Genomic DNA, 22587 nt, shown 5'->3' with positions numbered 1-22587 from the left:
TCACACGGTGCGGTCCACACCCCCGCCCCCCTCTCGCTACGCCTCTGCTTCATACTTTAAAAGAATGTAGCAAACAAGGGTGAGGGAGCAGATGAAGACATCCAACGCGCATCAGCTAGGCCAGGTACGATTTCAACACAACCTAGACGTCAAGTGCACCGTTTACTCATTCCATGATACCACTGCTAACAGCAATGTGAAATTCGTTCTTTTCTCTTTTTTTCTGGAATGTACGACAAACTAACAGCAACAAACTTCGGATTTTCTTTGTGGTAAAAACATATCTGCAACGTATATTAAATAACAGGTGGCGTCAGTAATTTTACAACACCAAACAGCTTAAGTCTCGAGTTCGAATCCGGGTTCAAGTCAGTAGACCGTCCCTGAGTCCACCCAACTCTGATGGGTACCTAACTCAAGTTAGGGAAAGTAAAGGCGGCTGGGCATAGTGCTGACCACACTATCTCTTTATATGCCGAGGTCACAGAAACAAGTGAACTCTACTTCACTTGCCCTATAGAACGTCAGGTTTGAAAAGGGAACTTTACTTTACTTTTAAACAGTGTGAAAAAACTGGGCAAAAGTCTGTTGGTAAAGATGAAGTTAAAAGGTTACATTGTGATGTTGTTAGGACTGTGAAATACTGAGATAATCCCACTACCAATATACCTTCTCAAAACACTTCACGAACAGGACTGAATAACTTGACAGAAGCCGTAGTCCATTCAACTCATGTTTTATTTATACTCTAAAAAGACACCAACCCAATAGACGACCTGCATAGCTAGGACAAGACCCAGTCTTTTTCTTACATCATTCCTAGACAACTCCATTTCTTATTATTACCGTTGATGAAACTCAAACTACCTTCCACAGCAACACAGTTTCTACCACAAAACGTCACTATCTTTCATAAGCGTCATCATTCCATGCATTCATTATATATCTAGCACCGACATTCATTTGCACCTACCTACTCTCTCAAACCCGAATCAAAACAGGTCTGTTGGAACCATTTTGCGCTAACCAATAAACAACATAACAGACAGGCATTAGATTGATATCCCCCAGGGAAAGTGGATGTTGTACTTTATAAGGAAAAACAATGGAAATGAATTGCAAATTCTATAAATAATATGATTTGCTGTAGAACGGATTTTAGAAAAATTATTTTAATTGTATTCATTTTAATTTTGGCCATTTAAGGCTGGGAACACATGCATCTAAGAGTTTTCTACACTTTTATAATAAACGGAAAGTATTTTAACATTTTTCGCGATATGTTTAAATAATATGAAATCAAACAAACCATTGTCTCAGGAGTCCATTTGTAATACAACAGTATTATTGTCTTTGTTTCCCTTTCTAATTGTCCCTTTATGAATCAGCAAAGTGCAGATAAAACGACCGTTCAATACACATTAAAACGACCACACCAACTAACGATTCAGATGTAGGCTACATTTGCGTAGGCCGAGATTGAAGATGAAAGCACACATGTTAATATTGGTACACAATGTAGACAAGGGGGGGGGGGTGATCTAGGGTTAGTGTGTAATATCGACCCGGTCAAGGCTAAAACTAAAATACCTGGCTGTTGACCAATGTATCAAAAAACAAATGTATGTGCAATACGCCATACTGTTAATGTTATCAATACGAAAGGGACATAACCGAACAAATATATGCTTGGTGGTCAGGCTGGGTTACGATTCCTAGTACTGAAATAAATATCTTAAAATATTTGTATAAGACAGGTTTTGTGTAAACAAGAAGTAATCCAGGGTTACCAGGATTGATTAGTAATGAAAACAACACGGATATTTAATCAGCTAGGAACATTCGGCATGAGCCGTCCCATTTATAGTATTTTGCAAGCAACATCAAGTATACCCTAATGAAAGATCAGCTACTGTTCACACTGAACCTCAGTGGGTCAGTGTTTCTTCCAGACTTTTTTCTCCGGGGGGGGGGGGCACTTGAAATTTTCGGGGGGGGGGGCGGTAGACTTTCTTCGGGGGGGGGGGGGGGCGGACACTGTTAAAAGTATATATTTTCTAAATAAATTATATAAATTTCATTTCGTTCGGGGGGGGGGGGGGCGGTAAAAAATGTTCGGGGGGGGGGGGGGTGGGCATATAAATTGACAAGCACCACTGTACCACTTATTGAATTAATATTATATGAATAATATCGTTTAATTTTATTCATGTGAGCTAGATGCACATTGTAAATACAGTAGTACCTTGACATACGAGTGCCCCAACATACGAGTTTTTTTGAGATACGAGCATTTGAGTAAGCTAATATTTGCTTTGACATACAGCAAAATTTAAGGTAAAAGTAACTAGATTAGCAGGTTTATGGAGAAAAAAACATGGATAATTAAGATCATATCTAGAGGTACGACTGTATTTTAAATATATTATCATTTCATTATATTAAGAGTTGTTACATGCACGTTGTATATTTCTCGTATACAATTTTTCTTCGTCCTTTTCTATTGTAATATTGGATGTGATTTCCTCCAACACAATTAAGTATTAATTGTTAACATAAGCACAACATGGCACGTTGACTCAGTGGCGTAGCGAGGTCGGGTGTCACCCGGTGCGGCACTTAATGGTGTCACCCCCTCAAAGGCGTAGCGACTCTTCCCAGGGACAAACTTTCAATATTCGATTGCACCTCTTCCCCTCTCAATTTTTTTTCTCTTTGTATATTTTACTATTTTTTTGCCTTGGTGTCAACCACCCCCCCCCCCCTAAATGGTGTCACCCGGTACGGTCCGCACCCCTCGCCCCCCCCCCCCCCCCCCCTCGCTACGCCTCTGATTTACTTTTCAAGCATTTGAATATGCTTTAATAATATACAAGGCAGCAGTTATTGGATTTTTTAATTCTCTTCCCAAGGAGTTGCTGTCCCCAGCTAACGCGCCTCATGTGCCCCGGTATCCGAACTCGAGACTTTTGTAGTTAGCATCCACTAGCTCTGACACCCGACAAATTTGTCTCTACTGCTCGTTGAAAAGTACAGATGTTTTCAGCAAACCACATGACAAAGTCGATAAATATACCTACGTTATGACACAAATTCTCATTGATTTTGTTCCGTAAACCTTATGACGCAGAGACAGCGGTTACACAGCTATGTGTTGTTGTAAACGTGTTTAGATAGGCCCTATAGAAAGAGAGTTAAACGAATGAAAATACACGAATGGATTACAATGTTGTCCCCACGCCGATGAGTGGTTACACGGAGCTAAAAGGGTTGTTATCCACAGCTAGCTTCATCAGTGTTTCTGTTCCCATCTAGTTTAACTGTCGTCCCCAACTAGTTGTATTGATTCTGCCTCCCCATCCATAAAAATTTCTGTTCCCATCTAGTTTGACTATCGTCCCCAACTAGCTGTATTGATTCTTTCTCCCCATCCATAAAGAATTCTGTTTTCAGGTAGTTGTAGTCCCTAGCTAGCTATTTTGCTTTAACGTCCCTAACTATAAATGTTAATTTTCCCAGCAAGTCTGTCTGTCGTCCCCAGCTAGCTTTATTGCTTCCGACTCCCTTTCTATAGAGGTTTATATTTCCAGCGATTTCGATTGTTGCTCCCAGCTTCTACCTACCCATTATAAAGGTTTGTATTCCCAGCTAGTTTGGCTGTCGTCCCCAGCTAACTATATAGCTTCGCCCTCCTACTCATTAAAGCTTTCTGTTCTCAACTAGTTCGGCTGTTGTCAGTAGCTAGGTGGATTTTATTCGGCAAACGTTCATTCACGCATTATCGCATTCGGGGTTAATATTAATCATGGACACGGCTCCCGGTCAAATTTTAGTCAGGGAAGCTTCTTTCGGTCAAAAGTCAGGCATTCCCTTAAGGCTTAAGGAAAGCTTTTTGTCTATATATAAATATAAATATATATATATATATATATATATATATATATATATATATACATATATATATATATATATAGAACAAAAGAAATTCAAGGTTTTAACAAATGTATTGTAGGCGATCACATCTGTTACCTTTACTTGTTTACACACGTTTCTGACGGTAATCAACGGATCTACTGGCGGTAAGAGTGGCTCGATTCTGTTACATTTTTTTTCCATCTGCATGGATTTTAAGTAGAGTTCGAGCCATTTTGCCTGTAAAAGATAGATAGATGTGTATCATTATTAAGAAGATTATTTCCAGTATGTGGGCCAATATACAAATACAATTAAAATATATATTGCAACTTTCGTGTATTTAAAACTTTTATAATAAAGGAACCATCGAGTTTCTCAAGTATCCCGCACGTATTCTCGCTTTATCCTCCACCCCCTCCCTACAATGACCATCGATAACGCCCACACGATCTTAACATACACAACAACAACATCGTCTTTGAAAGATTTGACATCAAAGAGACTATACGTTACGGTGTTTGATTCACAAATTTATTGCTATACGATTTTATTTTTAAAATACTGTTTACAAAGAGATTTTTATCGTCTTGTTTGGAAATACCAAACCTATTAAATTAAGATTATTATATGACATACGCTTTCATACAAAGAATTTTTCAAATCATTGGATACCTTGTGCTTTAAAGATATCATTGGGAATTCCTACACATGGATACAAATCGTAGGAGGAGAGAGACAAAGGCGTTGCCATGAATTTCAGCTCTCTGTGTACGTTTCTCCTTTTGTATAATAATGATAATCATACATTTAAGATGCAAAATATCTAATCTAACTGGGAAAGGGATTTTCTAACATTGAAAAATAAACCTTTTCACCTCTTTTAAAGAAAAACATTTTTCCCTAGACATTTTAAATTTTACCAACGTTGAAGTATATTTATATATATATATATATATATATATATATATATATATATATATATATATATATATATATATATATATATATATATATATATATGTGTGTGTGTGTGTGTGTGTTTGTGTGTGTGTATGCATGGAAGTTACCACATCTGGTGAAAATCTAAATAGTGACGCCAATGTCCAGTGTGTGCTACTGTAAAGAGAAGCGCTTTTTAAAGGCTAGATGTGTAGTCTTCATTCAGCCGGTCAATAGCGACGTTTAATGTCAAAGGTCAATCTATATTAAGTAGAATGAAGGGATAGGCTTGCATCTGTTGTGTGTTGAATCATTACTTTTTCACATCATGGGCGTGTATATTTTAATTCAAGATGGGATACATATAATGTAATCATTCTTGCTCATACTTTAAAAAAAAATAATTATCAGATTTTTACAGATTTTTTTTACTTTCTTCACAATGTCTGTTTGTTTGAGGGTATTTGTCAAATAATGCAACTAAATGTTGACCCTTTTCTAATGCAGCGATTTCGTTAAAATTTTCCTTTGAACACAATAAAAGAATAATAATTTTTTAAAATCTATTTTGACATCAGATTAGTCATTAAAAATTAGTAAAAAAAGAATGTATTTAAATAATAAAAGGGGAGATAACTATCTAAAGCCCGATCATTCAGCTGAGCTTAGGTTCATGCCTACTTGGTCACGGTTTGTTGTCTGAGTGTTCTCCATAAACTAGGGGGAAGTAACTGTTTTTAAAACTATTGTTCTGGATTTCGACGCTAGTATATTTAGTCTTAGATTAGAATGAATTACTATAAAGTGGAAAATATTTTTTTTAAAATCCTTATAATAGCAAGCTTTTAAATGCACTGAAAATAAGAAAATAAAACAAACTTTATTTTATAAATAATAGTTTTTGTCGCCCGAGTGGTTTCTTACATATTTAGGGACCAAAACATTGAGAAAGCAATTTGGTTTTATTTTCCTATTTTCAGTGTAGTTAATAATTTGTTACGATAAATGTTTGTTATATTTGTTTTATTTAACAATGTCTAGTTTTCTTTTGTTTCTTTTTTGTGGCAAATTAACTTAAACTTACATTTATAACGTCGATTTTTTTCTGTCTTTCCATATACATTAATCAAAACGATAATGCAAAAAAAAATATACTTTTAAATCGAATTAGACATTTGGCTAATATTTTTCTTAAAGTTTACTAACTTCAATAAACGGGGAGTGATCTACCCTAAACTTTCCCGAAAAATCTTATATAACACCACGGGGGATGGCAACGCGGAATATAGACAAGATTTTTAATTACTTAAACTTTTTAAAATATAATAGAATCTCGTAGAAAAAAGAATTGTGCACTAAGCGAACGCCAAGAAAAATGTGTATAATAGTGCGGAATATTATTTGTAGCCTACTTTATAAATTCACATGCGTTTTTTGAGAAATCGGAAAATAATAACGCAAATTACTACTTCCTCTTAATAAAAATTACTCAAAATTTAACAGAAGACAGAAAATTAAATCTTTTACTTATAAGTGAAATTTCATGTATCTATCTAAAATAGTACCAAAGTTATAGGCTTTTGAAAAATTCAAAGCAGAAAAAGTTCCACTTCCGGTTATCTGAAATCTCTCAAAAGTTAATACAGATCTACGATTTTGATATAATATATATACAATTTCATCAACTTAGCTGTAACGGTACTCAAGTTATTGTGTTTACATGCACACACAAACAAACACACACAGACATACGTACAAGATTGCAAAACTATGTTTTTCCGACTCAGGGAGCTATAAAACATCGAGATTTGCAAACATCTCGATTTTTTTTTTGCACGATTACAAGATTTTCTCTATACATCGTATATACGAGAAAGTAAAAGCAGAAGTGGAGCCTACACGATTAGGGGGACCGCTGTATTGTCTAGCCGCCGAAGATGAACTGTTTGGTCACGGTTGGCTGCTTTTTTTCATATACAATGAATTAATTATGGGTAGATGATTGTCTCTTACAGACACACTAACTATCGTGCTCTTATTCAATAGATAGGCTAAACAAATACGTTATGGTATCTCTATTGTGTTGGTATGAAGCTTCGCCCATGGATTTTTATTACGAGCAATACAATTTCCATCACGTATTTTGATTGGCTAAAAAAACAATATCTACTGTTTACATCAGTGAACATACACCACTTGTTTTGTTACTGACAGTTTGTAAGAACATTAACTCTGGTAGGTTTTAAAGTGACGTCTTGCTAATGTTTATTTTACTTTGGTAAAGCTTTAGACTTAGGTTCTAGATATTCTGTTCTTATCAGAGTTATAAACATGATTTTACTTTTAAATAAGTGAATGAGGTAAAGAAAATTAAGTAAAGTAACTAAAGGTTGCAACAGAAATAAAAATCTTAAGATATTTTTTGAAGAAACTAATTATTTTGTGAATACATTTTTTTTTAAATCGTGAAGCGCTGTCATTAGTTGATTTTTTTTCAAAATTGTAAGTTGGGTCGAATTTGAATGATCATATTGCCGACGTTTGATGTTATACTAATCGTTTCATTTACTTGTCTAGAGTGTCTTATGTTAATATATTAAATTATTAACAACATTTATAATACTTTTTACAATACTGTATCGGTTTAAAAAAGTATTTTAAATTATGACAATCAGTCTTAGCATAATTATTAAGATAAAAAAGTATTTGCAATGTTTAATGACAATCAGTATATGTATTTTATTTAAACAAATTAATACTTCGTTAAATAATGAGGTAGGTTTGAACAAAATAAAAATTAAATATCGTAGCAGACCAATAGATATCTTAAGAGTTATTGATTGTAACTGCTTTACATGGATATATTTCGTGTTGGATAAAAACTCAAGTTTTAGTACAATAACAAGCGATTTGTAATCGTGAATCAAGCAAGTAACTACAGCATTGGCAAAAACTATACGTTAGCAACTAATACAACTCGCCAAACATTTCATAAATCATTAATCGAATTCTCGGCTAGTTTATATCGTTTTAGTCTATCGATTCAAACACACACGTAATGCGCAGCGCAGTTGCTATACTCAGTAAATTTATAAGATGTAACTACATCTTCATTGTTTCATGATCACTGACGGACTATTTATTTTAATTAGTTAAACAATTTGTAATAAGTTCCAGCAGAATAAAATAACCCCCCCCCCCAGCCACCAAAAATGTTCAACCTCCGCGCCCCACACACCTCTTATATGCCATTAGCGACTTACGTTGGCTTCAAGAATTCCTTTATAGATTTTAGCGCAATCCCATTTTACTTAATATTTTAATCTCTTGTAATTAATAACGCGTGCATTTAAATAATAAGAAAACAGTTGTTGAGGAATGGAATAAGTTATTGTTCTGAATTATTGATAAAGATTAATAAACGTATCTACGGACCAAAAGGTAATTTGAATTCAAACAATTATAACTTTTATCAACCATAGCATTTTTTGTAAGACTAACGCTGCAAAAAAAAAAAAAAAAACTTTTTACAAATGTGCTAATGTATTGTAAAAATATTTTAAAACAGAGTAATAATCCATCTATCTATCTAAATAAAAAGCAATGTATGTGTGTCTCTGTGTCTCTGTCTTTAATGCATAACTACACCTTTCATCCGATCGCCTCGAAACATTGTGAAGTCCTTGAGAATACTACTGGTGAGGTTTCTACGAGAAAAAATTCTAATTCGCAGGATTGGCGCTTCGCAGGGTGCGATTTGTTTTTTTACTACATACAATATACAAAAATAATAGTCGATTGAGAAGTTGATATGAATACTCCAGGGGAGTTTTCGGCAAAAAAAAGCTCTTTTATTTTCGCAAGCGCGGCGCCCCGGGACAGTGCAATTATCCTCTATATACGGTATATATTAAAAATGAAAGTAGGACGCGGTTTGACAACAATTATCCGAGTGCTATAAAACTATGAGGATTTGATGAGAATACTCCTAAGAAGGCTTCTGGGGTGGGGTGGGGGGGGGGAGATAATTTCTTTTTCTTCTTCTTCTTTCTTAATTTTTAGTGTTGGGAGGGATCGAGCCTAATCTGCCAGAGGGTTTGAACTCGAGACTTTTTCGAATTTATCAACCATGAGCTTTGCCGACTCGACCATGCTTCCATCACAATTAAGGATTACGTGTCAACTGGTTATGCGCCGTTGAGGCCATTGACTCCGATTTCAGCCTGCTTTTCTATTTGGATTTGCTTCCATAGCCTTTGTCCAACCAAGAACAAACTACAAGGCAGCAGTTGTTTGATTTTGGAGTTGTCTCTCCTAGAGGAGTGGCTGTCCCCAGCTAACGAGCCTCATCTGCCCGAGGGTTCGAACTCTAGACTTTCGGTTTAGCAACCATAATTAAAGCGATAATTTAATTTTGCACGGGCAGTTCCCGGCAAGGTGCTATTTGGCGCCATGGTCTTTCACTTTAGCGATATAGCACCTACGTTCGTTTAAAACAGTTAGATAGACTATGGATAACATGGGGCGTTATAGTCATTCACTAAGTTGATTTAGGTGCTTTCGCCGCCTCCCAAGCAGGTAGCGACTTGGCACCCCGGGATATCCTTTACGCGATATGTCCGTTTTAAACATTGCAAAAGACTATGCATAAGATTGTGTTTTAGAGTCGTTCACTAAACATAATCAGGCGAGTCCACCATGGCTCCAGAAGGGTGCGATTTGGCGCCCCGGGCTCTTTTTTTGGGCTTTTTTGGGCGGTAGTGTAGGAACCCTGTGCCCCGATAAATATGATTCAAGCACAGGCATTGTTTAAATTTAAATAACTCAGTTTTAGAAAACAAGATCACCCGTCTAAAAATATAGGATTGGTAAAGAGATAATGAAACCCTCCCAATATAATTCATCAGATTTTATTTTTATCTTTTATGCATTGGTACACCTTTCCTCTTATCGCGATGAAACTTTGGAAAGTTATTGATTATACTCCCTTGGAAGTTTCTGCGAAAAAAATTCAATGACGCAAGATCGACGCCACGGCAGGGTGTGATTTGGCACCCCGGGATATCCGGTGAGGTCTACGGAACATACGTTTATTTTGAGACTATGAATAAGATGGAGCGTTTAGTCATTCACTAAATTTAATCAGGCGAGTTCGCCGGCGCCCGACAAGTTGCAATTTGGCGCCCAGGGCTATTCCGGTAGCGCTATGACGCATACGTTTGTTTTAAAGATTGTGCTATAATATGGATAAGAAGTAGGATCATAGTCGTTCACTGAACTGAATCAGGCGCGTCCGACCACGCCGCGGCTATCATGTGAATTTTTTTTAAACCAATCGGCAACTAGAGAGGACAGGCTCGTTAGTATGTACTAATAATGAAGTTTAAGGAAAAACCGTAAAGACAGCAGTTCTCGTTAAAACACTTATATGCTATCATATTGTTGGAATATCGATAAATGATCTAGAAAATACGAAACATTGACAGCTTTCGTCCTCCTCGGTTTTTTTTCTCATTATTAATAGTCGAAAACAATTAGTTAACAGTTATTTAAGCAATATAAACTGCAGAAAAGAAATTATATTAAAATATTAGTTTAACTACAGACTATTTTTCAAATTATCACGGATTCTACTTTGCCAAATAAAAAAAAAGAAAAAAGAAAACTAATCATATCAGAAACATTGTGTTAATTTTTGTTTACGCTCTTGAGCCTCTTTTGAATACTACTTTTTGAAAATACTTATCGAACTATGTGTCTAATAATTAAGTTTGATATAAGACTACGTTTTCTTGGTGTGCAACTAAGTACAGGGGATGGAAGAAGGCGTGCAACCAAAATCATTCAATAAGAGATTAGATTAGTTTTATTTTTTCTGCAAAATGTTTATTTAAAAAAAATAATATATTAATTAAATTTCGTTATTATTACTAATTTTGTTTCAATCACAGGTATATTTCTATATCACCTTATAAGTTGTATGAAGATGAAGTTTGCAAAAGTAAACATCGCAGCCATACTGCTCATCTGCATATCATACGCACAGGGTGAGTCTAGTAGGATAACACACGGTCGGAAAAAAATTGTTGAAATATAAAATTAAACTGAAACAAGCGTTATCTATTCAACGTTGTAACCTAGCGGTATTAACTTCTTCTCTGTATTGATTAAAAATCATCAAGAAAATCAATTCGATTGTGTCGTTGTATATGTATTTCTATGCTCGGTGATATTCAAACTTACTACCCGACTGTGATGTTAAGCTGTTGGACATTTGTAGTAGTTTCGATTTAGCTTTTCAATTATTGTTTTTTTTTTGTTGTTTTTTTTGTTAATCGATTAGTGGCGAAAATTATATTGAGGCAGATTTAGCTATGTTTCATCTCGCCGGTAGGCCTATATTCGTATTGCTATACCAACTTACAGTTCTAGATTGAGATTTTAGGCCTGTTTTTAAAGGTTTATAATACTTTGACTAAGAATCTGTCGCTCCACATATCTTGCAAATGTTAATTTAACGTTCTTCTCATTTTGAAATTGAAGTGAAATTTGGCGCAGTTGTAGAATTTGGATTACAATGCAAGAGCTTTTTATTTGAAATCTATTTAGATATCCCCTTAGTCTTAAAGTTTAATTTAAAACATTAGTAATGAAAGATGATAAAATAAAATAATAAAATAGAATTCTAGTGATCGCTTAATCAATGCGAAGTCTAGGGTAAACTGGTATCACGGCTGGCATATTTGGTGTCCTATCGTCGGCCACAAACTAAATAAGGGCCGATAACTCACGTTTAGAGATCCCAAGCTAACGGATAGTTTGTAACGCACATATATTTGTTCGTAGTTTACGTTGTGTCAACTTCATTTTCAAAAAAAAAAAACTAACACGCGGAAAATATTTCCCGCATATATTGTTTATTTTAAGGAATCATATTATTTTTAAATTACATTCACAAATCACAAAAAATAAATAAAGCGGGAGTGATCTCCCTTAAACTTTCTCGAATATTCTCATATAACACTACGGGGATGGCAACTCGGGATTTATATAATGATTTTTAATCAGTTTTTACAGACTTCGACTTTAAAGAGAAAATAGAATCTCGTAGAAGTAAAAAAAAAAGTAGAAGTCAAAATAAGGTCTGAGAATGAAGTTCAACAAAGCTGTGTCCGGTTCCAGAAGAAAAAACAGGGCTTGCCACTTCAATGCTCCTTCCCACATTAGAAGGAAAATCATGAGTGCCCCACTCTCTAAAGAGCTGCGTACTAAATATAATGTCAGAAGCATGCCAATTAGAAAAGGTGATGAAGTTCAGGTTGTACGTGGCCATTACATAGGGCAACAGTTGGGAAAAGTTGTTCAAGATTATAGAAAGAAGTTTGTTGTGTACATTGAGCGTTTTCAGATAGAAAAGGCTAATGGAGCCACTGTTCATGTTGGCATTCATCCATCCAAGACTGTTATTGTTAAGTTGAAGCTTGACAAAAACAGAAAGAAGATACTGGAAAGGAAAGCAATGAACAGAGCTAAGGCAATGGCAGAAAAGGGGAAATATACTGAAGAGACCATGGAGAGTTAGTTTAAGATAATAGATTCATTTCAAAACTTCTGTAAAAAAAAATAGAAGTCCTATGTCCTCGATGCTGCTTGCGCGGTTTCACCGCCTGGCAGGACTCGACTAAAAGTGGAAAAAAAATATCTCAACAAGTTAACGTCAAGCAATGTGTGTATAATAGCGCGGAAAACTAGTATTTTATAAATTCACGAGCCGACCCGCGCCGTATCATACGCCGCTATTTAGTTGTTTTATTTTCTACTTTTCAGTAATTCATAATTTGTGAATTCGACAGTACCAATGCTGCCACTGAAAATATTTGCTTTAAAACACTAACCCCCCACCCCCTTTCCCCTAACCCCGACCCTACACCCCCCCCCCCCCCGTGAAAGCAGCCTCCTCTTAGTTACCTCCTGTAAGTTTAACATCGTTTCAAACTAAATTATCTGCCCCTAATAGCCGTCACTAAACCCGCCTCTACGATTTGTAAACATTTAGCGTGACCACAACTCACCAGACCATGTGGGGGTGGGGTGGGGGTGGTAGTGATAGTGATAGAGAGGAAGAGATGGGACTGTTAGGAGGCGCTTGCAGCTTGTTTTCTAACGTCTCCCAGAAGAGAATTATATATATAGATGAGTTATTTTTTTGAGAAATCGGAAATAGCGTAAAGTACTACTTACGGTCAACGGAAATTAATCACATTTCGACAGAAGGCTGATAATTAAATATTTTACTTATGTGTGAAATTTCGATTATCTATGTGAATCAGTATTCAAGTTATAGTCTTTCGTTGCCGAAAATCGCTGAAAACTTAAAACAGAACTATAACTTTGATATAATAATTATATTTGAAATGTCATTAACCTAGCTGTAACGTTACTCAAGTTATCCTGTTCACAGATATCACACAAACACGCATACACACATACAAACACACACAGAAACACGGACGAAATTGCAAAACTATGTTTTCAAATCTTTCTGTATACTACTTATACGAGAAAGTATTTTTTTTAAATGCATAAAAAAGGGGAAAAAATTTAGCTCTTGTAATCTTGATAAAGCTATATGCTGGTACCATTAAACATCAATAGATTAGGACCTCACTTATGGATATATATTCCCTTTCTTGGGGAGTTAATGATAAGTTCAAGTTCCATTGCTTAATATAAAACCTGTGTTGTATTTGTTTTCCTTAACGGGATGCATTCGGAAAAAGAGGGGTGTTTTTAAAACAATTTAAATCAATTTTCCAAAAGTATCCACATTTTTATAAAAAAAATAATTTTAATCTAGGTTATTTAATTAGTAGTATAAACCCATTGTATCGAGACATATTATACAGACACTAACAACGAATGCTACTTTGTTTTAGCCAAGTGTCGCTGCCAGCAAATTACCACGGTGGTCAATGGACAAAATGTGTGTTCCTGCAACCCAGGCTATATCGTCAACCCAGCTAATCCTGCTAAATGTCTAGGTAAGAATGTCGATATTGTAAAATCGATAAATGAATCAATATGTTTAAAAAAATTAATAAATCCTATTTATGAACATCGTTATTTAAAAAAACAACTTTAAATTGAGCTATATAATAATCCTCAATAAAGCAATCAAACACTGCAATAAACGCTTAAAAATTATTTTCGTAATTTATAGTGGTTACAAAAACACACTACTAAATAAGTAATTAGATCAACCAATTGTAAATATCAGAATGAAAATAAGTATTAAAATTAAACATAATTCTTTATTGGATTGACAAAAAAAAACCGATCTCTTTAATGAATCTATGTCTCAAAAAGCTTTATATCAATCAGAATATGTCTAACAACTTTCTTCGATTTTACATACATACTTAAAATTTTAAAATGAAATATTTTTTATACGTATTTCGATGTTGTATGTAACTGAATAATCGCGATAGTTCTTGTGTAGCCTTACTAAAACTCAATATTTTATATGTTAAAAGCGTCTACTAGGTATACTATTCGAAAATTGTGATTGACCGGCTGATAGAATCAGGTACAGCATACATAAGTTTATAGCATTTACTATTTGATGTCTATTCTTGCTTTCTATTGTTCAAACTATTTCAGACATCGATGAATGCAATTCTCAGTCAAGTCCATGTGAACAAGTCTGTACCAACACCATTGGAAGCTACACCTGCTCATGTAATGCAGGATATGTCATAAGTAGCACAGACCACACACAGTGTGATGGTAAGTCTCAAAATTTAACACATTAATATTTCTTCATTAGAAAAAAAAAATCTTTTTGAAATGCGTAGTTAACTCAGCTCATTGATACATTTTGCTTGCAAACAAAACTTCTAGACATCGACGAATGCAGTGCTCAGCCAAGCCCATGTCAACAGAATTGCACCAACACAGACGGAAGCTTTACCTGTTCATGTAGACCTGGATTTGCCGTAAACAGCACGGACCCAACAAAGTGTTATTGTAGGTCATTAATAGAATGCTACACAACATTGCTTACTTTTAAATCTGGACAAAATGATAACATATATCGATCTCGGGTAAAGATGTAATAATTATAAAGTAAACAAAAACATTACTGCATTTGACGTAAGATTAGTATTTATCAGAGTTTTGAATTTCCTGATATCGTATAAATCGCTTCTAAGAGAAAATTATATTTTAATAGCAAATTGTACAGGCACCAAAATAAAGAATGCGGTATAAAAATCACATTTTAAAAATCAGCTCTAATTTCCACACCATCTGAATATGTATACACACACACAGCTACACATACACACACAAACACACACATACACACACATATATATTTATATATATATATATATATATATATATATATATATATATATATATATATATATATATATATATATATATACAGTTACATTAAATAAAACAAAATTTCGTATAAAAATAATATTTTCTATTAATACACGTCTTTAATAATTTGATAACACATTATCTTGTCAATTTTTTCAAAGCACTCTGTATTCCGTTATCAACTCCATTAACAGAAACCCGAAACGCTTCATCGCCCTTGGTAAATATATCTAAAACCTCATACATATATTTATACTACCGCACTTACTAACATCATAATTTTATTCATGAAACATATCCATTGGTATCTGAATTATTCCTGTAAATTATGCTAAACGATCTGGTTGTCCGTTCGGATATGGTCTGCCGACAGCACTGCACAACACAAACCAATATCCCATATTTCCGCCTAAGGATTTTTATTTTTCAACCCAAATTACATCTACATCTACATCTACATCTACATCTACATCTACATCTACATCTACATCTACATCTACATCTACATCTACATCTACATCTACATCTACATCTACATCTACATCTACATCTACATCTACATCTACATCTACATCTACATCTACATCTACATCTACATCTACATCTACATCTACATCTACATCTACATCTACATCTACATCTACATCTACATCTACATCTACATCTACATCTACATCTACATCTACATCTACATCTACATCTACATCTACATCTACATCTACATCTACATCTACATCTACATCTACATCTACATCTACATCTACATCTACATCTACATCTACATCTACATCTACATCTACATCTACATCTACATCTACATCTACATCTACATCTACATCTACATCTACATCTACATCTACATCTACATCTACATCTACATCTACATCTACATCTACATCTACATCTACATCTACATCTACATCTACATCTACATCTACATCTACATCTACATCTACATCTACATCTACATCTACATCTACATCTACATCTACATCTACATCTACATCTACATCTACATCTACATCTACATCTACATCTACATCTACATCTACATCTACATCTACATCTACATCTACATCTACATCTACATCTACATCTACATCTACATCTACATCTACATCTACATCTACATCTACATCTACATCTACATCTACATCTACATCTACATCTACATCTACATCTACATCTACATCTACATCTACATCTACATCTACATCTACATCTACATCTACATCTACATCTACATCTACATCTACATCTACATCTACATCTACATCTACATTTACATCTACATCTACATACTTAGCTGTAGCTGTAGCTGTAGCTGTAGCTGCGTCTTCGTCTGAGTCTTTGTATGATTGTGTCTATGTCTTTGTCCAAATAGAACATTTAATTCGAGTACAACGTTTTTTGCCACAGGAATGCTACTCAGCTTGTAGGGCAGAAATTTGCTACGGTTTCAAGTTTGCCGATGGCGTGTGTACCATCAAGCTCTTTGTTGGCGATGTTATAAATGTTACTCAAAATGTTATTGCAGGATCAGTTATCCTATGCTACAATGACAGCAGTAAGTGTTTCCTTGAGTAAATTGGTTTCGTTAAACGTAATGTTAAAACTTAAACTGGCCTGACCTAATCATACCCGACACGACACGACCTCACCTGATTCGGCTTGACCTGACCTGCCTGACTTTAGCGAACCTTACCTAGCATAATCGTACCCGTAACCACAACCTCTATGGGTCTACATTGTGAATATTTGAGGACAACATCGCAATGAACCTCACGGAGTCTTAGACTACACGAGCGAAATATTATCCCACCTACTCAACTGTTTATAATCAATGGGATTATTTCTGATCACTTTTTACTTTCTCGTATATACGAAGTATAGAGAAAGTATTGTAATCGTGCACAAAACTAACATGAAATTTTGACAGTTTTCACCGTTTTACTCCTCAGTCCTTCATCATATCCGGAGTATAGAGGACTTATATAAACATTTTTGCCACTTAAGCGTTATCGAGTCGTAAAAACTGGACTTTGCAATTCGGTCTGTTGTTTGTGTATGTGTGTGTGTCTGTGTGTAAACACCATAACTTAAGATCCGTTACAGCTAGATTGATGAAATTTCATATATACGTATTTTATCAAAATCGTAGATCCTGATCAACTTTTGATCGATTTACGTTAACCGGAAGTGGTACTTTTTCTACTTTGAATTTTTTAAAAGCCTATAACTTGAGCAGTAGCGTACGCAGGGGGGGAGCAGGGGGAGCGGCCGCTCCCCCTATGGCCATTTTCAGCAAAGTGGCGCCTTTTTGGAAACTTTTTAAACTCAAAGTTTTAAACAATGATATTTGTTAAAAACATATTTTTGGTCGGCACATCTATGTAAATCACAAGATTTCTTTTCATGCAGCAACTAAGCATTATTGCACTAGTCTAGTAGTGTCTACGTTTACAACACGTATTAACAGCTGCATCAGTTTGCCATTCTAAAAATAACCATTACGATGCATTGCAATGTTTAAAAAACCTCTACGGGTAGTACCACTTGGCAAGAGAGGTGTTAAGTTTAAGGCAACTGTATAATGTATTTGCTTACGAATAATTGAATTAGAAAATATGATACATAAAACTTCACACATAATTACTTTATATATACAGTTTGAATCGTGTGATTAATTTTAAAAAATTACCATACAGAAACAAATACAACAGATGTGGCACCTCTATTTAAATTTACTGATGAGCAAACTGCGTAGTGGTGGGAAAATTTTGACAAGGTCAACAACGTCATCATGATGAAGTAGTAGTATTCTTACAGTTTGGGCGATAGTGATTACGATTACAAATTATATGAAACAGTTACAACCCCCCTCCCCCATGGACCCCTCTGTAAAAAAATATTGTCATAATACCACTGCTACGTATTTAAATCTATTTCTGTAATATAAATTTGTGTAATATATATTTGTGTAATATATATGTATGTTTAGAACAGTCATCTAAAAACTGACTCTATGTTCACTCTCAGTTGGTTATTCTCCCCCCCCCCCCCACACACACACCTCACCACCACAATTGTGTAGAACGACATTAATGTCACACCTAGGTATACACTGGGTTGGATAATTGACCTAAAGTGACCGGAGAGCGGTGAATGAAGTTGAACCCCATCCCCCCCCCCCCAACCTACCCCGAACTGATCTGTTAAGTACATGTTGAAAAACGCGTAATGATGTACCAAAGTACCATGCCACCAAAAAAATTAGCTTTTTACACGTAAAACTCTGTGAATATTGTTTTTGCAATTACCAGTAAAAAGGTGTGTGATCAATACAGTGATCTAACCCATAGCTATCACTATGTTAAAAAATGATCTTTAAAGAACACAAAGAAGCAGTAGTTATTTAAAAATGTATGATCTGAACTAAAAAGACGGATATTTAGTTAAATGTAGGCTTTTATTCCGAATGTATTTTATTATATTAAAAAGCGTGGTTTTATACCAACTCTGATTTTAAAAACTTTCATTATGCTGTAATACTTTAGCATTCATGATGACGATATATTATATTCTGATTATAGACAAAAACATTTTGTAAACACAAATAGTGTTAAACAATTTGATTATATTCTAAAGTAATTATTTATTTGTTTTGACATTTATAATTAATTGTGTAGATAAATACATATTAATATTAAGAGCGTGATTATTTCCCCTATTTCACTTGTCTTAAAAAATTTCCCAGGAATTATTATGTAAGAAATTTGTTTACAAGAATTACAAAACAGATTGTGTTACGTTCATTGTTTTGGTTGTAGCGTGTGTAGATTTTTTTTGTTTAGATTGATACATTGTGTGTTTTTTCTTATTTCTTCAGTTTCTTCAGAGTGCTATTTTCAATTTATTTTACAACATAGCGAAGTAATGATATACAGCTAGTAATTATATATTATATATATATAGGCCTATATATATATATATATATATATATATATATATATATATATATATATATATATATATATATATATATATGTATATATATATATATACATATATATATATATACATATATATATATACACATATATATAAACATATATATATACATATATATATATATACATACATACATATATATATATATATATATATATATATATATATATATATATATATATATATATATATATATATATATATATATATATATATATATATATATATATATATATATATATATATATATATATATATATATATATATATATATATATATATATATATATATATATATATATATATATATATAATACACATATAATACACGTATATAGAACGCGTTAAATTTCGGCGCCTTTTTTTGCTCTTTTCGCTCCCCCTACAACGAAAACCTGGATACGCCTCTGAACTTGAGTACTATTTCAGGTAGATAAATGAAATTTTACAGGTAAGTAAAAGATCTAACTCTCTACCTTCTGTCCAATTTTGAAAAATTTCCGTTGATTAAATGTACTAATTTTCGCTATTTCCGATTTCTCAAAAACGAATATAAATTTATAAAGTACTAATAATAATCCGCACCATTATGCACGTTTTATTTGGCGTTTACATGTGTGCAATTATTTTTCTACGAGATTTTATTCTATTTTAAAAAGTTTAAGTATTTAAAACGGATTAAAATTCATGTCTATATCCCTAGTTCCCATCCGCTGGGTGTGTGTGTGTGTGTGTGCGTGCGTGTGTGCTTGTGTGCGTGTGTGCTTATGTGTGTGTGTGTATGTGCATGTGTGTGTGTGTGTGTGTGAACACGATAACTTGAGTACCGTTATAGCTAGGTTGCTGAAATTTCATATAATAAGCATTATTTTTTTGTTTCAACTTTTCAACGATTTCCGACAAACGAAAGTGGAACTCATTTTAGTTTTTAAAAGACTATAACCTGAGTACTGTTTCAGACAGAAAAATGGAATTACCCTTCTTTCAATTATTGAGTAATTTCCGTTGACCAGAAGTAGTAATTTTCGCTATTTCCGATTTCTCAAAAAAAAAAGGTTATGAATTTATAAAGTATTAATAATATTCCCCACTATTATACACATATTGTTTGCCGTTCACTTGGTGCGCAGTTCTTTTTTTCTACAAGATTTTATTCTATTTTAAAAAGATTAAGTAATTAAAAATGGATTAAAAATTATGTCTATTTCACGATTTGGCATCCTCCGTCGTGTTATATAAGAATATTCGAGAAAGTTTACGGGAAGATCTTTACCTGAATATTTTCTAAAGATTGTACATTTTTAAAACGTCTTGAATTTGTAAAAATCATCTTTATAACCATAAAATATTTGTATTTTAATGCGATTGGTACAATCATTTTTCTCCAAGATGATTGGATCAAATTTAAAATCAAGCTTAGTTTTAATAGCCCTGTATGTTCTTATTTTAGTATGCTTTCTCATATGCGTCAGAATTTGATCAAAAGTGGTTAAAAACAAAGTGCAAATAAGAGTACTCTGGCTGAATCGATTTTATTTAAAAACAATCTGAGGTTTTGTTTTTATGCATAGTAAATATTTAAAGAGATTATTGCATAAACTGCTATTTCATGTATCTGCTCTTTATCTTTTTGGTAATGTATCAAACTAAATTATTTTTGTATGCTTTTACAATAGTAAGTTTTTTTTTCTATGTAGCACAATGCACTTTAAGAAGCGGAGGAAATGACGTGCCAGTTACTTTAACGAATCACGAGGTAAACGTCATGTCTTTAGGACAGAAAGTTATTTAATTAAATGAATTAGAACAGAATACTGTATGTTGCATGAAACAACATAACCTAATCATTCATTTTTTTTAATTTTTAAATATTGGCACATGAGGTATATATATATATATATATATATATATATTTATATAGATATATATATATATATATATATATATATATATATATATATATATATATATATATTTATATAGATATATATGTACACCTACACCTACACCTACACCTACACCTACACCTACACCTACACCTACACCTACACCTACACCTACACCTACACCTACACCTACACCTACACCTACACATACACATACACCTACACCTACACCTACACCTACACCTACACCTACACCTACACCTACACCTACACCTACACCTACACCTACACCTACACCTACACCTACACCTACACCTACACCTACACCTACACCTACACCTACACCTACACCTACACCTACACCTACACCTACACCTACACCTACACCTACACCTACACCTACACCTACACCTACACCTACACCTACACCTACACCTACACCTACACCTACACCTACACCTACACCTAATATTGATACATGAAGTATATATATATATATATATATATATATATATATATATATATATATATATATATATATATATATATATATATATATATAGTTGGGAATGATAATCTTACATTTACGTTTGATTTAACCCTTCACCTGTTGATGATATTTTTTCTTTTCATTTACAGACTTGCTATACTAATTGCCGTGACGATCCCGAGTGTGTCGGTTATACTTATGTCCCCGGCTTAGTTTGTTTGCTATCTTATCCGTCTGGATCCATTGTTGACATAAACAATTTTCCGGTGGATTCATTTGTCTATCTTGATTGTGATAAATGTGAGTGTTATTGGCTCAAAAAGTATCAATCGAAATATTAGCTCACATTGCTTTTCATTTTTAAAAATGAACGCTTTTCCAACACTTTTGATTAAATGAAAATTATTATTTTAAATGAAACCCCTTTTAAAATTTTAAGTCTATGTTGTACAAGTTTCGAGAAATATGTACTATCTTAATATCTGAAAAATGTGTTTTACCGCAGAAAAAGACAAACAATGTGGGAAACAAGTCTACATTGAAGGCAACGAAGTACTGCGGACTGTCGAAATGTGTCAAACTAACTTCTCAGAAGACTTGTCTTCCTATGTAAAACAATTGAATAAATCCTAGCACCTTGAACGTAGTGTCATCTTTAATTTTTTGCTGGTTTTTAAGAAGTTTGGGAATATTTAGGCGTGTGTTCTTATAGATTAATGTTCAATGTTGAATGAAAAAAATTACATATAACAATATGTATATGTGTAGGTAGAATTATAGGCGTTAATTGTGGGTATATAACTGTTTGGGTACGTGTACTTTTGCATGTAAATTTTGGTCTACTCGTAAGGTGTAGGGGTAGTGGTTGGGGTAAGTGTAGGGGTTGGGGTAGGGGTAGGTATAAGCGTAGTTATGTAAAGGGGTAGATGCTTCCTTTCCACAATAATGAGTAGAGAA

At 33.8% G+C, this 22587-nt stretch overlaps 3 protein-coding genes across 3 annotated transcripts in view; 2 read left to right on the top strand and 1 right to left on the bottom strand.

Moving 5' to 3' along the window:
- Positions 1-1359, bottom strand: part of LOC131943617 (uncharacterized) — a 7121-nt gene extending 5762 nt beyond the window's left edge. Inside the window, exon 1 of the mRNA XM_059304007.1 lies at positions 1310-1359. The gene's annotated coding sequence lies outside the window, so the exon portion shown is untranslated. The remainder of the gene's footprint in view (positions 1-1309) is intronic.
- A 5692-nt stretch (positions 1360-7051) lies between these two features.
- On the top strand, positions 7052-22263 carry LOC131943379 (fibulin-1-like). Its single transcript, XM_059303509.1, has 10 exons — positions 7052-7089; positions 10806-10901; positions 13791-13895; positions 14515-14640; positions 14755-14880; positions 15405-15463; positions 16663-16810; positions 20952-21010; positions 21780-21930; positions 22136-22263. Coding segments are annotated over exons 2-10 (843 nt in total). The 5' UTR covers positions 7052-7089; positions 10806-10834; the 3' UTR covers positions 22138-22263.
- On the top strand, positions 11993-12483 carry LOC131943452 (large ribosomal subunit protein uL24-like). The gene has a single exon (XM_059303635.1). The coding sequence runs from the start codon at positions 12005-12007 to the stop codon at positions 12434-12436; it is 432 nt and encodes a 143-aa protein (XP_059159618.1). The 5' UTR covers positions 11993-12004; the 3' UTR covers positions 12437-12483.
- Positions 22264-22587: the final 324 nt, after the last annotated feature.

Source organism: Physella acuta, unplaced genomic scaffold (genome assembly GCF_028476545.2).
Source record: "Physella acuta isolate Inbredline_101_S28 unplaced genomic scaffold, ASM2847654v3 ptg000007l, whole genome shotgun sequence".
NCBI classification, from domain to species: Eukaryota; Metazoa; Mollusca; class Gastropoda; family Physidae; genus Physella; species Physella acuta.
This window is presented reverse-complemented; position numbering and strand designations above follow the sequence as displayed.